Below are 12,552 nucleotides of genomic sequence, written 5' to 3' on the forward strand. Positions count from 1 at the left end.
GATTGACTCTTTTGATTACTCATAGCTTTAATAAGTGTCCAACCTGTGGTACCTACGCTGTAACAGCCAAGAGTGTCTTTGTAAATTGGTTGCAAGTCTGAAAATCTTTTAATGGTGGCAGATTAAGTAAGGGAAAATGCAAGCATCTCATTGAAAAAATAGAAAAGGCATCTGTTGTGAGAGAATAATATCCTAGCTTTGCCATGGGATTTGGAAGCAGTACATTTTCACACCATGAAGTCAGATTGACATTTGAGATCCTAGGGAATGACTGCTTCCATATGCTGCTCATGTCACCTTTGCTCCCACCCCATACATAGTCACCCACCTTTGTTTCTGTTTGGTTGTTTATATACCTAGAGCAATCAGCCATCCTGGTCTGTCCAGGGACTGTCTTAGTTTTAGCACTGCAAATCTCATGTTCCAGGAAACTCTCAGTCCTGGGCGAACTGGGATGGCCAGTTGCCTTGTGTGTTCCCAGTGTAATATGATCAATCACAATGTTCTGCTCAAGTTCAGTTTCAGTTAAAGAAGTTGAATTGGTAAGAAGAGCCTTTATAGAAGTATAAGAATATCACAACAGAACTTGTAAGGCAGAGTTTGGTATAATATTGAAGGGTCAAAAATGGTATAATTTTGGGAAAGTATAAGGAAAAGGATTAATAGGAATCTTTACAGGCATAGGAGAAAGGTAGTTTCGGGGAGGATTTTGTTAAAACTAAATAGTGCTAGTGTTACTGTTTTTTACATGTGCTGGAACCAAACCTCAAATTTTTTTTAAGTTACCATTTTTCTTACAATAGAAATGCATGTGTTTTTGTTTCTAAATCCAAAGTATAGCTATTATTAATAAAATATAAGTGAAGATTAAAAATATTTTTCCTGGGACTTCCCAGTGGTGCTTTTTATAAGTAGCTACTATTTGTGTTTCTTCTGAAGCTTTCCAAAGATTTTTCTTTGCATATCCCGAGTTTCCACACATGTGCCTGCCTTACATGCTAGTGAATATAGTTTTTCCTGCTTTTTGTTTGGAGTGTGTAGTATTCCATTATATGGAAAGTCCGTCTCTTGGTCTATACCCTTTGATGGGCATTTTATTTGGTGCCAGGCTTTTGCTATTACAAATAGTATTCCAGTAATTATTCTTCATATATATTTGAATGCTTGTAGAACGTCTATAAAATATATTTATCTAAATATAATTGCTATACTGACATTTAATCACTTTTTTATTACTGATCAGTTCCATTTCCCCTGTAGCTTTGCTCTATAGTGCATTTGGTGTCGTCATTGAGAAAACACGAGGTGCAGAAGACGACCTTAACACAATAGCAGCTGGAACCATGACAGGCATGTTGTATAAATGTACAGGTAGGTACTACTGAATGAAGAGCTCTCTCTCTCAATATACTTTGAAGTATGCTTTAAAAACTAAGTAGCCACAGTTTTCAAAGGATACTTGACACATTTTTGCTGTGTAATGGAGTGTTGTCTAAAACCTAATGGTTGTTTTGGGTTTGGGGTTTTATTTTGATAAAATATACAAAACATAAAATTGACCATCTGAACTATTTTTTTAAGTGTAAGTTCAGGAATGTTAAGTATATTTACATTGTTATAGAATATCACCACTATCTAACTCCAGAACTTCTCTTCATCTTATGAAACTGAAACTCTGTATCCATTAAACAAAAACTCCTCTTGTTCCCCTTCCTTTAGCCCTTGGCAACCACCTTTCTACTTTCTAAACTATGAATCTGAATTCTGAGGTACTCTAGTTCTGTAAGCAAGCAAAATATACAGTATTTGTCTTCTTATGACTGGCTTGTCACATTTAGCATACTATCCTCAAGTTCATCCATGTTGTAGCATGTTTCATATTTCCTTTTCAAGGCTGAATAAAACTCCATTGTACATATCTACCACATTTTGTTTATCCATTCATCTGTCAGTGGATACTTGGATCGCTTCTACTTTTAACTGCTGTGAATAATGCTCCTGTGAGCATGGGTGAACTAAATACCACTCAATTTTGAAAAAATAATCAGAACCCTAAGAGTTGAACCAAAATGACCTGAGTGGAGATCAAAGATCACATTCTCCTCTGGGATGGAAAAGAAATTAACATTCACTGAATTATGATTATACCCTCAGCTATAAGCATTTACTGTAACTTATTTAAAACTGTGAAGTGATAATCATCACACCCCAGTTTTATAGATGAGCACAGTATTAAGAAGACTTTTTTCAGAAGGTCACATAACTGGTGACAGGCCCAAATTTTTCATCACATTTCTGCTTTAAATAGCTTAAACTATGTATGTTCTATACTTATGCTTCTGAGAATTACTTGTTTTATTTTTTTATTATGCATTAGACATGATTAACTGAGTAATTCTGTTTTTTAGAAATTCCTCCATCACAAATATCAGGTAGCATTTGTGCTTCATTTTTACTAGAAGAAAGAAAAGCCTCAACAGGATCATGAAATCCAAGATTTCCTGATATATCTGAGAATAAGAGGTTTTTCCTATATTGAAAATGTATCAGGGGTGCCTGGGTGGTTCAGTAGGTTGAACGTCCAGCTCTTGGTTTCGGCTCAGGTCATGATCTCAGGGTCATGTGATTGAGCCCCACTCTGACTCAATGCTCAGGGTGGAGTCTGCTTGAGATTCTCTCCCTTTCCCTCTCCATCTCCCCCACATGCACATGCACTCGCCCGCTCTCTCTCTCTCTCTGTAAAATAAATAATCTTTAAAAAGAAAAGAAAATGGACCACATTTGGAATTTTATCCCTAAGAGCTCGCAGTACTTCTTGCAATACATTCGCATGTGTGTACTCAGATAAATGGAGCTCCCGGGTAGAGTGAGACAGTAAATACCTTTTATGTCCATGAAGATGTTACCTTGGCAGGGCGCCTGGGTGGCTCAGTTGGTTAAGTGACTGCCTTCGGCTCAGGTCATGATCCTGGAGTCCCGGGATCGAGTCCCGCATCGGGCTCCCTGCTTGGCAGGGAGTCTGCTTCTCCCTCTGACCCTCCTCCCTCTCATGCTCTCTGTCTCATTCTCTCTCTCTCTCTCAAATAAATAAATAAAATCTTAAAAAAAAAAAAAAAAAAAAAGATGTTACCTTGGCATAGAAAAATCTTGTTAAAAATCTAGAAATACTTCACATTGAAAATCTTTAGGGTCAGACAGAAGAATTTAAAACTTTAATTGGCAGCACAGGGTTGCACTCAGCAAGAGTTTACTTGGCCCGGACTAGGTTTACAAAAGATCAAATTAATATTTAAAAAACATATTTCACATAAAAATCTGGAATTCCAGATTCTTTTGAATAAATGGAAGACAGCAAACTTACATTATTCACATTGGCAAATGACTGGGGCCGAATGGGAGCTGTTTCTGTACTGGTTAGATGGGCACAGAATTTCCAGCTCAGTCCCACTAGTCCCAGTCTTCTTATTCAGGGCAAGCCACCATGGCATTTCCTGTGCTGAGGGCAGCCCTGAATATAAGAATGTACTGAATTATCATCTTAGGACATACTATGCATATGTAAAAGATAGGAAAAGGCTGAATTCTTGATTTTGAAGGAAATGGGAGACTAGCTTTCTGTGTCAAGGATTTCCCTGCAGTAATGGCATTTATAACACAGACTGAGAACACCTCCCACTTAAATTATAAAAGAGAAAGATCTTGGCTCAGAAGAGAAAAAAACAAAAAAGACTGTCCCTTAATTCTGTGTCAGGTTACAGTAGATTTCATTTCCATTGCAGTTATGAAACAGAGAGGAAGTTAATAATCTGTTGACCTAGAATTCCAACATTGGCTGAACAATTTAAATTTAGCTCAGCACATCAAAATCAGTCTGCAAAGGCAGATCAGTGTCTTTTACTGATTTCTGGCTTAGAGTGAACTTAATAAGACAACACAGAATTATGAATTTTGTATGGCAGAAATACAAATACAACTTCCAAGTTCTAGATTCAGGGATTTGGAAGTTAGGCACTCTTGGACTAGAGCCAGCATAAATGCTTAAGGACAGAAGTTTACATTTAGGGAATGGCTGATTCCTGCCAACCTAAAACATTTCCAATCCCCAATGTATTCTTCAATAATAGAAATTAAAAACGAAGTTTAAAATTAAAAGTAGTAGGGGGCGCCTGGGTGGCTCAGTCATTAAGCATCTGCCTTCGGCTCAGGTCATGATCCCAAGGTCCTGGGATCGAGCCCCGCATCGGGCTCCCTGCTCTGCGGGAAGCCTGCTTCTCCCTCTCGTACTCCCTCTGCTGTGATCCCTCTCTCTGTCAAATAAATAAATAAAATCTTAAAAAAAAATTTAAAGTAGTAGGACTCAATGTAGGTATGGAGCAACTTTAGTGGGAAGAAAAATCATGAGGAAAAATACATGAGAAAATGGATAGTTGTCAGACCAAAAAGAGGCTAATTTAAAGGAATAATTCTGATGGGGTGATTTTAATTCATACCTGATATATGTTTAATGGACTTATGTAAATATTTTCAAAGGATATGAAATACTAGCTTTTCTATGGCATATGAAAGTCTGTTTAATAATGACCAGTACTGGGGCTCCTGGGTGGCTCAGTCAGCTAGGCGTCTGCCTTCGGCTCAGTTCTCTCTCCTTCTGCCCATCCCCCTGCTTGTGTTCTCTCTCTGTCTCGAATAAATAAATAATAATATCTTGGAAAAAAAAATAATAATGGTGGCCAGTATTCTACCAGAACAGGAACAGCTGTAGTTTTGCTGTCGTTCATAAACTTAGGACTAATGTTTAAAAGGCTTGGTCACTTACCTGATACCAGGAACAAGGCATCAGAGACCAAAAGATACGGGCATCTCCTGTTCCCTCACAAAGAGTCCCTGCCTGTTCATTCTGTGCCTTCCAGAAGAAGGTCATCTTAGAAAAGCAAACTAAATAAAAGTAAAACGATATACAAATACATTTCTTCATATTAAGCAAATTTCATCAGAGTTATTGTTAAAAGGTACTGTTTATCAATTAATGCCAGGCCTTCGAAATCAAACTCTGTGGGCTAAAAGGACTTTCTTGATGACTGCTTTATTTCTATTACTGGCAGCAATATTCCTCTGGTAAAGTTAAAATACACATAACATATATAACAGGCGAAGGACTAGCTGCTACAATATACAAAACATTTTGACAGATCACTTACACCAACAATCCAATAAAAAATGGAGTAGGATTGACAATGCTTCAGGGAAAAATACAAATCGCCACTAAACAGTAGAAGGCATTCAATCTCACAAGCAACCAGGGCAAAGCAAAAGAAAACATTAAGATTATATTTTTCACCAACTGTCTTTAACAAAGTGATGATAGGTAAGTGATGGTTACCAGAGCGGGGTGGGTGGAGGAATGGGTGAAATAGGTAAATAGATGACGGGGAGTAAGCAGTGTACTTGTGATGAGCACCAGGTGATCAAAACTTAAAGAAAATACAATAAAAAAAAATAAAGTTAAAAAAAAAGTGATGGTAGGTGATACTTAATATTGGCAAAGGTAAGCAAGCAACTGGAATTAGTTAGTGTTTTCAATATGTAGATCCTTCGCTCTGGTAATCTTTCAGCAATTTATCCTACAGCAAACTAAGGCATACGCACAAAACTGTATATACCAACATGTTTAAGACTGGCTTCAAAAGACGGGATGTTTGAACAGAGACAGATGAGGGAGCATGTAAGGTGGATGTCTGCAAGGAGTGATTTAGGTAAAGGCTAACAGAACAAAGACCCTAAAGTGGGGGTTAAAAGGCAGTGGGGGAGGGGGAAGTAGTAGAATCTGGAGACATAAAAGTGGCAAGGGACCAAATCATAAAGAAGATGGAGCTTCATAGGCCACTGCAAAGAATTTGACTTCACTGGGCTTTAATTCTTACATTCTAAATACTAGCTTTCCATTTACTTACAAGCCTTAAATTGTTTATCACAGCTATCAGAGAGGTAAGCTTTCACTGTTGTTTTGGGTACAGAGTTTACACAGGAGATGTTAGTTAAGTCAGGGTTTACAAATCCTCTAAAACTTCCCTACGATTCTCAAAGGGGTCTGGGCCACCAGACTGCCACAGGAAAGCAACCACCAAAATGCCTAAGAATCTGGTGGGAAAAAAAAGAGTCCTAAAAGGACAGTCATGTGGGGAGTCAGAAATGGCTGAGATAATGTAATGAGTGTCGTCTTGCGTGGGAGAACTGGGATTGCTGGGAGGGGACCTGTGGGGCGGCCGTGAGGGAAGCCTGAAAACCAGCTGCTCTGCTGCCAAGAGCCACCCACCCTGCTTCCACCCTGACAGAGAAAGCAGAGGGAAAACAGCCTCTGTTGTAGTGCTCAGTCACCCTTGACTTCCACCTTCCTTTCCTCATCGCCTCATTTCATCATTCGGGAGAGTCACCAGCCATCACCTGAGTTGCCTTATCTCACAAGCCTGAACTTCTGTAACAGTAGTTTTCATTGACCATTTTGACTTTAGGCTTCTATTTTCAATCTGTCTTATCTATTCACTATTTCTGGCTTAATCTTCCTCAAGTATGTTTCTAATCCTAGTACTCCCTCTCCAAAAACCTTTGATGATGACATACTGCTGTTCAACTTCAGTTTCTCATCCTAGCCTTCCATGATCAAATCCTAGCCTATGTTTTCAGACTTTTCCCACACCTTCCTTATATATATCATATGACCAAACACATAAATTTGAAATCCAGTCCATACATAAGGTGCAGCTCAACTGTTATTATCCCTTTCGATAGATTTCTTTCTTTCTTTTTTTAATCTATCCTGGAGGCAGTTTAGTGTGGTGAAAAGACAAAGGGCTTTGGGGTCAGACGGGGTTTGACTTGACTAGCACTAGATCCCTAAACTGCTGCATGCAGAGAGGAGCTTGGCTGAATTTCAGTTTTTCTGTTATACAAAGGCAACCTATATTTTCCCTTCACAGACTTGTAAATGAGATAACCTATATAAAGTGAGTGACTTACATCCCACCATAAGCACACTTTATACAATTCTTACAAGGCTTAACACAGTTTTCCTTGTAGGAAGTCAGTAGATAAAATTTAAGATTGAAAAATCAGGAAATAGCAAGGTAGTTGTGTTATTTAGAAACATGAGGGTAACTCTGGAAAACAGTATGGAGGGTCCTCAAAAAGTTGAAAATAGAGCTACCATACAATCTAGCAATTACACTACTGGGTATTTACCCCAGATACAAATGTAGGGATCCGAAGGGGTACGTGCACCCCAATGTTTATAGCAGCAATGTCCACAATAGCCAAACTGTGGAAAGAGCCAAGATGTCCATCGACAGATGAATGGATAAAGAAGATGTGGTATATATATACAGTGGAATATTATGCAGCCATCAAAAGGAATGAGATCTTGCCATTTGCAACGACGTGGATGGAACTGGAGGGTGTTATGCTGAGCAAAAGAAGTCAATCAGAGAAAGACATGTATCATATGACCTCACTGATATGAGGAATTCTTAATCTCAGGAAACAAACTGAGGGTTGCTGGAGTGGGGGGTAGGGTGGGAGGGATGGGGTGGCTGGGTGATAGACATTGGGGAGGGTATGTGCTATGGTGAGTGCTGTGAATTGTGCAAGACTATTGAATCACAGATCTGTACCTCTGAAACAAATAATGCAACATAAAGAAAAAAAAAAGATCGGAGGGGTAGACGAACCATGAGAGACTATGGACTCTGAAAAACAAACTGAGGGTTCTAGAGGGGAGGGGGGTGGGAAGATGGGTTAGCCTGGTGATGGGTATTAAAGAGGGCACGTTCTGCATGGAGCACTGGGTGTTATGCACAAACAGTGAATCATGGAACACTACATATAAAACTAATGATGTAATGTATGGTGATTGACATAACAAAAAATTTAAAAAAAAAAAAGAACCAGGGTAAAGAGCAAAGAATGAAAGTAGTAGCCTTTGGGAACTAGGAATGAGGATTAAGATGGTGCATGTGCCACATTGTGCATCACTAAAATCTTTTAGTACTATCTTGACTTTTATTCATGTGGACTACTTTAATAAAATAAAGTGAGCAAAGACCCTGCGTATCAACATAATAAAAATTAGGCATTATATTGGAAGGGGGGGTGGGGAGTTAACTGTTTAATGGGTAGTTTCAGTTTTGCAACATGAAATTCTCTGGAGATGGATGGGGGTGATGGTAGCACGATGCCAGTATACTTAATGCTATTGAACTGTACAGTTAAAAATGGTCAATTTTATGTGTCTTTTACCTCAATTTTTAAAATAAATTTAACAAAATTTTAAAGTTAAATAGTGCAAAAAATTTTGGATAGTATTCTCCAGTAGCCATGTGAGTGTGTAGGTAAGGCTGTGGGGGCCAACAACTTCTGTTGGCCAGATGCCTATCTGTTCACTGCCTGGAGGCTGAGAATGTGTTTTATATTTTTAAATACAATTGACCCTTGAACAGTGTGAGGTTGAACTGCATGGGTCAACTTATACATGATTTTTCTTAAATCAGTACAGTACTGTTATTTTCTCTTACGATTTTCTTAGTAATCTTTTCTCTAGTTTGCTTTGTTGTAAGAATGCAGTAAGGCCTCCAGTCAACAGTAGGCTATTAGTAGTTTCTGGAGAGTTAGAAGTTGCATGTGGATTTTTGACTGCAGGGGACGGGGCAGGGGTGGGGGGGTGACCCACGCGTTGTTCAAGGGTCGACTGTAGTTACATTTTAAGTGTTTGTGTAAATATCTACAGAATAGCCTTTGGGCCCTGAAAGCCTAAGATACTTTCTGACCACTTAAAGAAAAATTTGCTGGTCCCAGCTCTAAAGTAATTGTCATTTCAATGTGTTAGCTCTGCACTATCAAGCTCTATATCCCACAAACAAGGTACTTTAATATTCTGGGCCTCATTTTCCTATGTTTAGAAAAGAGATCATATTTGCCCTTTCTGGAAGAGTTGTGTAAGGACCAAAAGATAGAAGGTAAAACTGAAACACACATCTCGTGTTTGTTTTCCTTTATAGAGACTGACCATTGGTCTTATTTGGTTACTGTGTTCAAAGCAAGAATATTTGCTAATCAAACTTCCTGTGCTTAGTTGGGCATAAGTTGGTTACAGAAAGCCTAAAGCCAAGGCCTTCAAACTTTTAACACCACCATTTGGGAAATGCTGGAATTAATGGAAAGTTAAAACTAAAACGTGGCTTGGTATGTGATAAGAGGCTACACTTGGATCAGGATTAGCTGTGCTTAGTAAATCAAACGCTGCCTATCTTTAGTGTCTGTTTGCTGGAAATAACTTTTCTAGCCTTCAAAGAAGAATTTGTTTCATTTTGGTCAAAGTAGAAAGCTTTCTAGGGGATAAATGGGTCTCAAGGGACACTTAATATGCCACTGGTGTCCCAAAGATCTTAGTCTTACAGTTCCCAGTTTCATTATGTTACCCCTCTTGCCCCTGCCCAAGGAGACTTGTTATTTGATAACTGAGAACTAATGTGAAAGTCCTTCAAAAAAGGCTGAGTAGAAGCTGCGTTCTTGGGAAACTCAAAGCAAAGGGCCAACTGGAAGGAACAGTTTGCAGCTATTTCCAAGCCAGTAGGCAGAGTTCAGAGCCCTGTGAATCTGTAATCGACTAAAGGTCCGGGGGAGTTCGTCTGAAGTTGCATGTTTGGTCCCAGGAAAACATCTGCAAACCTAGCATGCTTTCAGTTACCTGCCCTCCATCATTTTTCTGCTGATAAACAGCAGTGAGACCACCTTTCTTTTGTTTTGTGTTGACTCACAATAATGTATGTTTGTAATCTGCTTGAAAGAATCCTCATTACACTCAAAGTGTGAGTAGCATTTATTCTCCTGTGCTTCATAGTTCTGTTTTTTTTTTTTTCCATTTTAGTAATTTGGTCTAATTATAGTTCACCTTCAGTCCCTAGAACTTTTTGTTGACTTGCTAGTCAAAGACATGAGGTAGATCATTATTAAATTGGGCAGATTGTTTTAAGTTAGCAGGTTAAGTGTACATTTTTCAACCGCATTGAATACAGTTGCCAAGTTAACTGCCATACTCAGTCTAAATATAGCAAGATGATATAAAGAGATGTGGCTTCAAGGGGAGATCTCCCATTGAATTTTTGTGTTTCTGATGTCCCTCCCACCTATTTGACAGCTGTTTATAGATGATGCCTGCAGTTTCTGTTTCAGTCTGTTTGAGAGAGATAATTAGGGCACTTCAAGGTGGAAACCTACGCAGGTCAGCTATCAGACATCTTCAGACCAGAGAGGCTCCTGGAGGGGGTGGCCTTTTAATCTATCAGCTGAAGCCATCTGGCAGGACATTCATTGCAGAAGTGGTTAGTCTGAAGTGTTCTAACTTGGCTGTCACTGAATTTCACAGAATTTACTGGCTCATAGCCAGAGGGCCTCTAGTAAGGTAATCACTGGACCACAGCTCCATTCAACCTTTGCCTTCCTAACACGACTTGGAATGAATACTCCATAGGTACAGTATAGGCTACCTGAAGTTTATGGTATCTACTTGTTTGTGAAACCGTAAGAGAACAGCAAGTTATTTCTTAAAAGCTTATTTGGGTACCCCCTAGTCCTCTTGTTAGACTCAGGGATGGTTTTCAGGCAACTGATTAAAACATTTTTGTTTTTACATTTCAAGTGAAATATATATTGCTAATTTTTTTTCACATGAAGAACTATTATGTTAAGCAAAAATAGTTCAAAGTCTAATTCTTCTTTTCAGTGAGTATGATGCTAAGTGCCTCCTTGCTCAGGAGTTGTAGAAGATCGTCTGGTATGTCAGTGTATGAGTGGCAGTGGCGGGGGCGCGTGCTCCTTTGTCGGCACCTGACTCAAAGCCTGATACAGCCATCTTATCACCACTTCTTGAGTCTTCAAAGTTAATAGAGGACCTGTCCAGAGTCCAAAGTTTAATATTGTTTCCAAAGAGGGTGTCACGTTGTTTATATTATAGCTTTAAAATCAGTTGTCAGTGCCTGTGAGGTTCTAGGACTAGCAGGAAATTACTGATCTGTTTGGGACTTCAGTAATATGCATCAGATCTTGTCTGGAGTGTTATAGGAACACATGAGATTGAGAAAAATCAAATTATTAATGCTTATGATCTTAGCTATAAATTATGAAATTAAAAGTGAGGGGAAAAGGTTGTGAATAATACATATACTGTATTCTTAAACAAGTGATGTGAGGGAATTTGTCTTGAACCGGTCTTGGTTTCTCCTATTACTCTTAGGACTTTTATTCTCCTGTTTGAGGTGGAATATTTATAAACATGAATTGTGTGTCTCAACTTCATGATAACATTACTTAATCCATTGATGCCAGGACACTATGCAATACAAGGCTGTTTTTTCCCCCTTCTCTTTTCCAGGTGGCCTTCGAGGGGTAGCACGAGGTGGTCTAGCAGGACTGACGCTTACCAGCCTCTATGCACTATATAATAACTGGGAGCACATGAAAGGCTCCTTACTCCAACAGTCACTCTGAGGATTTTGCCACCTTAGGAGTGGAGGACACTTTAGTAGTTGTCCACATCAATTTGTAGGTCAGTCTGGAATTACTCCTTCTTCCTACAGTTAGTTTGAAAAATTGGAGATTCCAGTTTGCTGTGGTGAAGATCCTGGATGGTTGACCAGGACTGGCATTCCTTCTAGCCCGAGTTGAAGCCAGAACACTCTGGTGGCTGAGTAATGTGGTTCTCCTCTACCCCCTGAACTGGAAAACTACTTACTCACAGAATTCAGGTCATGATTGTTGTCAATACGGTATCAACACATTTGTTTATTTAATGATCTGAAAGTGTAACATTGCCTTGTATTCCCAATAAAAAGGTGAAAATAGAACCAAAGTGTAAACATAGCGGGCGTCTCCATTTAAAAGCATTTTTCTGGGTATAAAGTGAAAGTTACTCTTAGCATTTTTGTCTGCCCCAACTGGGCCAACATGTTTTCTTGGTTGTGTTGAAATGAAGGGCTACTTGGCACCACTAACAGCCAGCTTACAATTTTTCTTCAATAGAGTTGACACTAAACAACCTCAAGATACTTGAGATTAACCATTATGCCATTAGAGTACTGTGTTAGAATACTCTGTCCAATGATCATGCTTAACTCTACTCATTAACTCACCTCCTTATGGAGGATAATTAGAAACATAGAGGAAAGAAACGAGCTACAAGGGTTTAAGGAAGTCTTGGGAAAGCTAAAGAAGGTAAGGGCAAGTTATTTAACTTCTGAGCTTGTTTTCTCACCTATGAAATGAAGTTAAGTTGCGCTGTACATTACACATACACGTAATAAATACTAAACAACTGGTAGTTATTATGAAGGGAAAGAGGAAAATAGGGCTTTGGCATGCACCTAGTAAGGAATCTGACAGGAAAGCACTGAACCTTAGCTGAAGGCCTCGTTTTTTTAAAAAAAATGAGTTTAATGTAGTTCATAGGTTAAAAATGAAAAGAGCAGATCTGAAGTCTGCAGGCAGACTCAAAATGAAGTTAGTATA

At 38.9% G+C, this 12,552-nt stretch overlaps 1 protein-coding gene across 1 annotated transcript in view; it reads left to right on the forward strand.

Annotated features, from left to right (window-relative positions):
• LOC116649494 (mitochondrial import inner membrane translocase subunit Tim23) overlaps positions 1-12,478 on the forward strand; it is a 30,875-nt gene extending 18,397 nt beyond the window's left edge. Inside the window, exons 6-7 of the mRNA XM_032432342.1 lie at positions 1,261-1,371; positions 11,420-12,478. Of these exons, the coding sequence (XP_032288233.1) occupies positions 1,261-1,371; positions 11,420-11,535 (227 nt within the window). The 3' untranslated portion in view covers positions 11,536-12,478. The remainder of the gene's footprint in view (positions 1-1,260; positions 1,372-11,419) is intronic.
• The last annotated feature ends 74 nt before the right edge of the window (positions 12,479-12,552 follow it).

Source organism: Phoca vitulina, unplaced genomic scaffold, assembly GCF_004348235.1.
Source record: "Phoca vitulina isolate PV1807 unplaced genomic scaffold, GSC_HSeal_1.0 scaffold48, whole genome shotgun sequence".
NCBI classification, from domain to species: domain Eukaryota; kingdom Metazoa; phylum Chordata; class Mammalia; order Carnivora; family Phocidae; genus Phoca; species Phoca vitulina.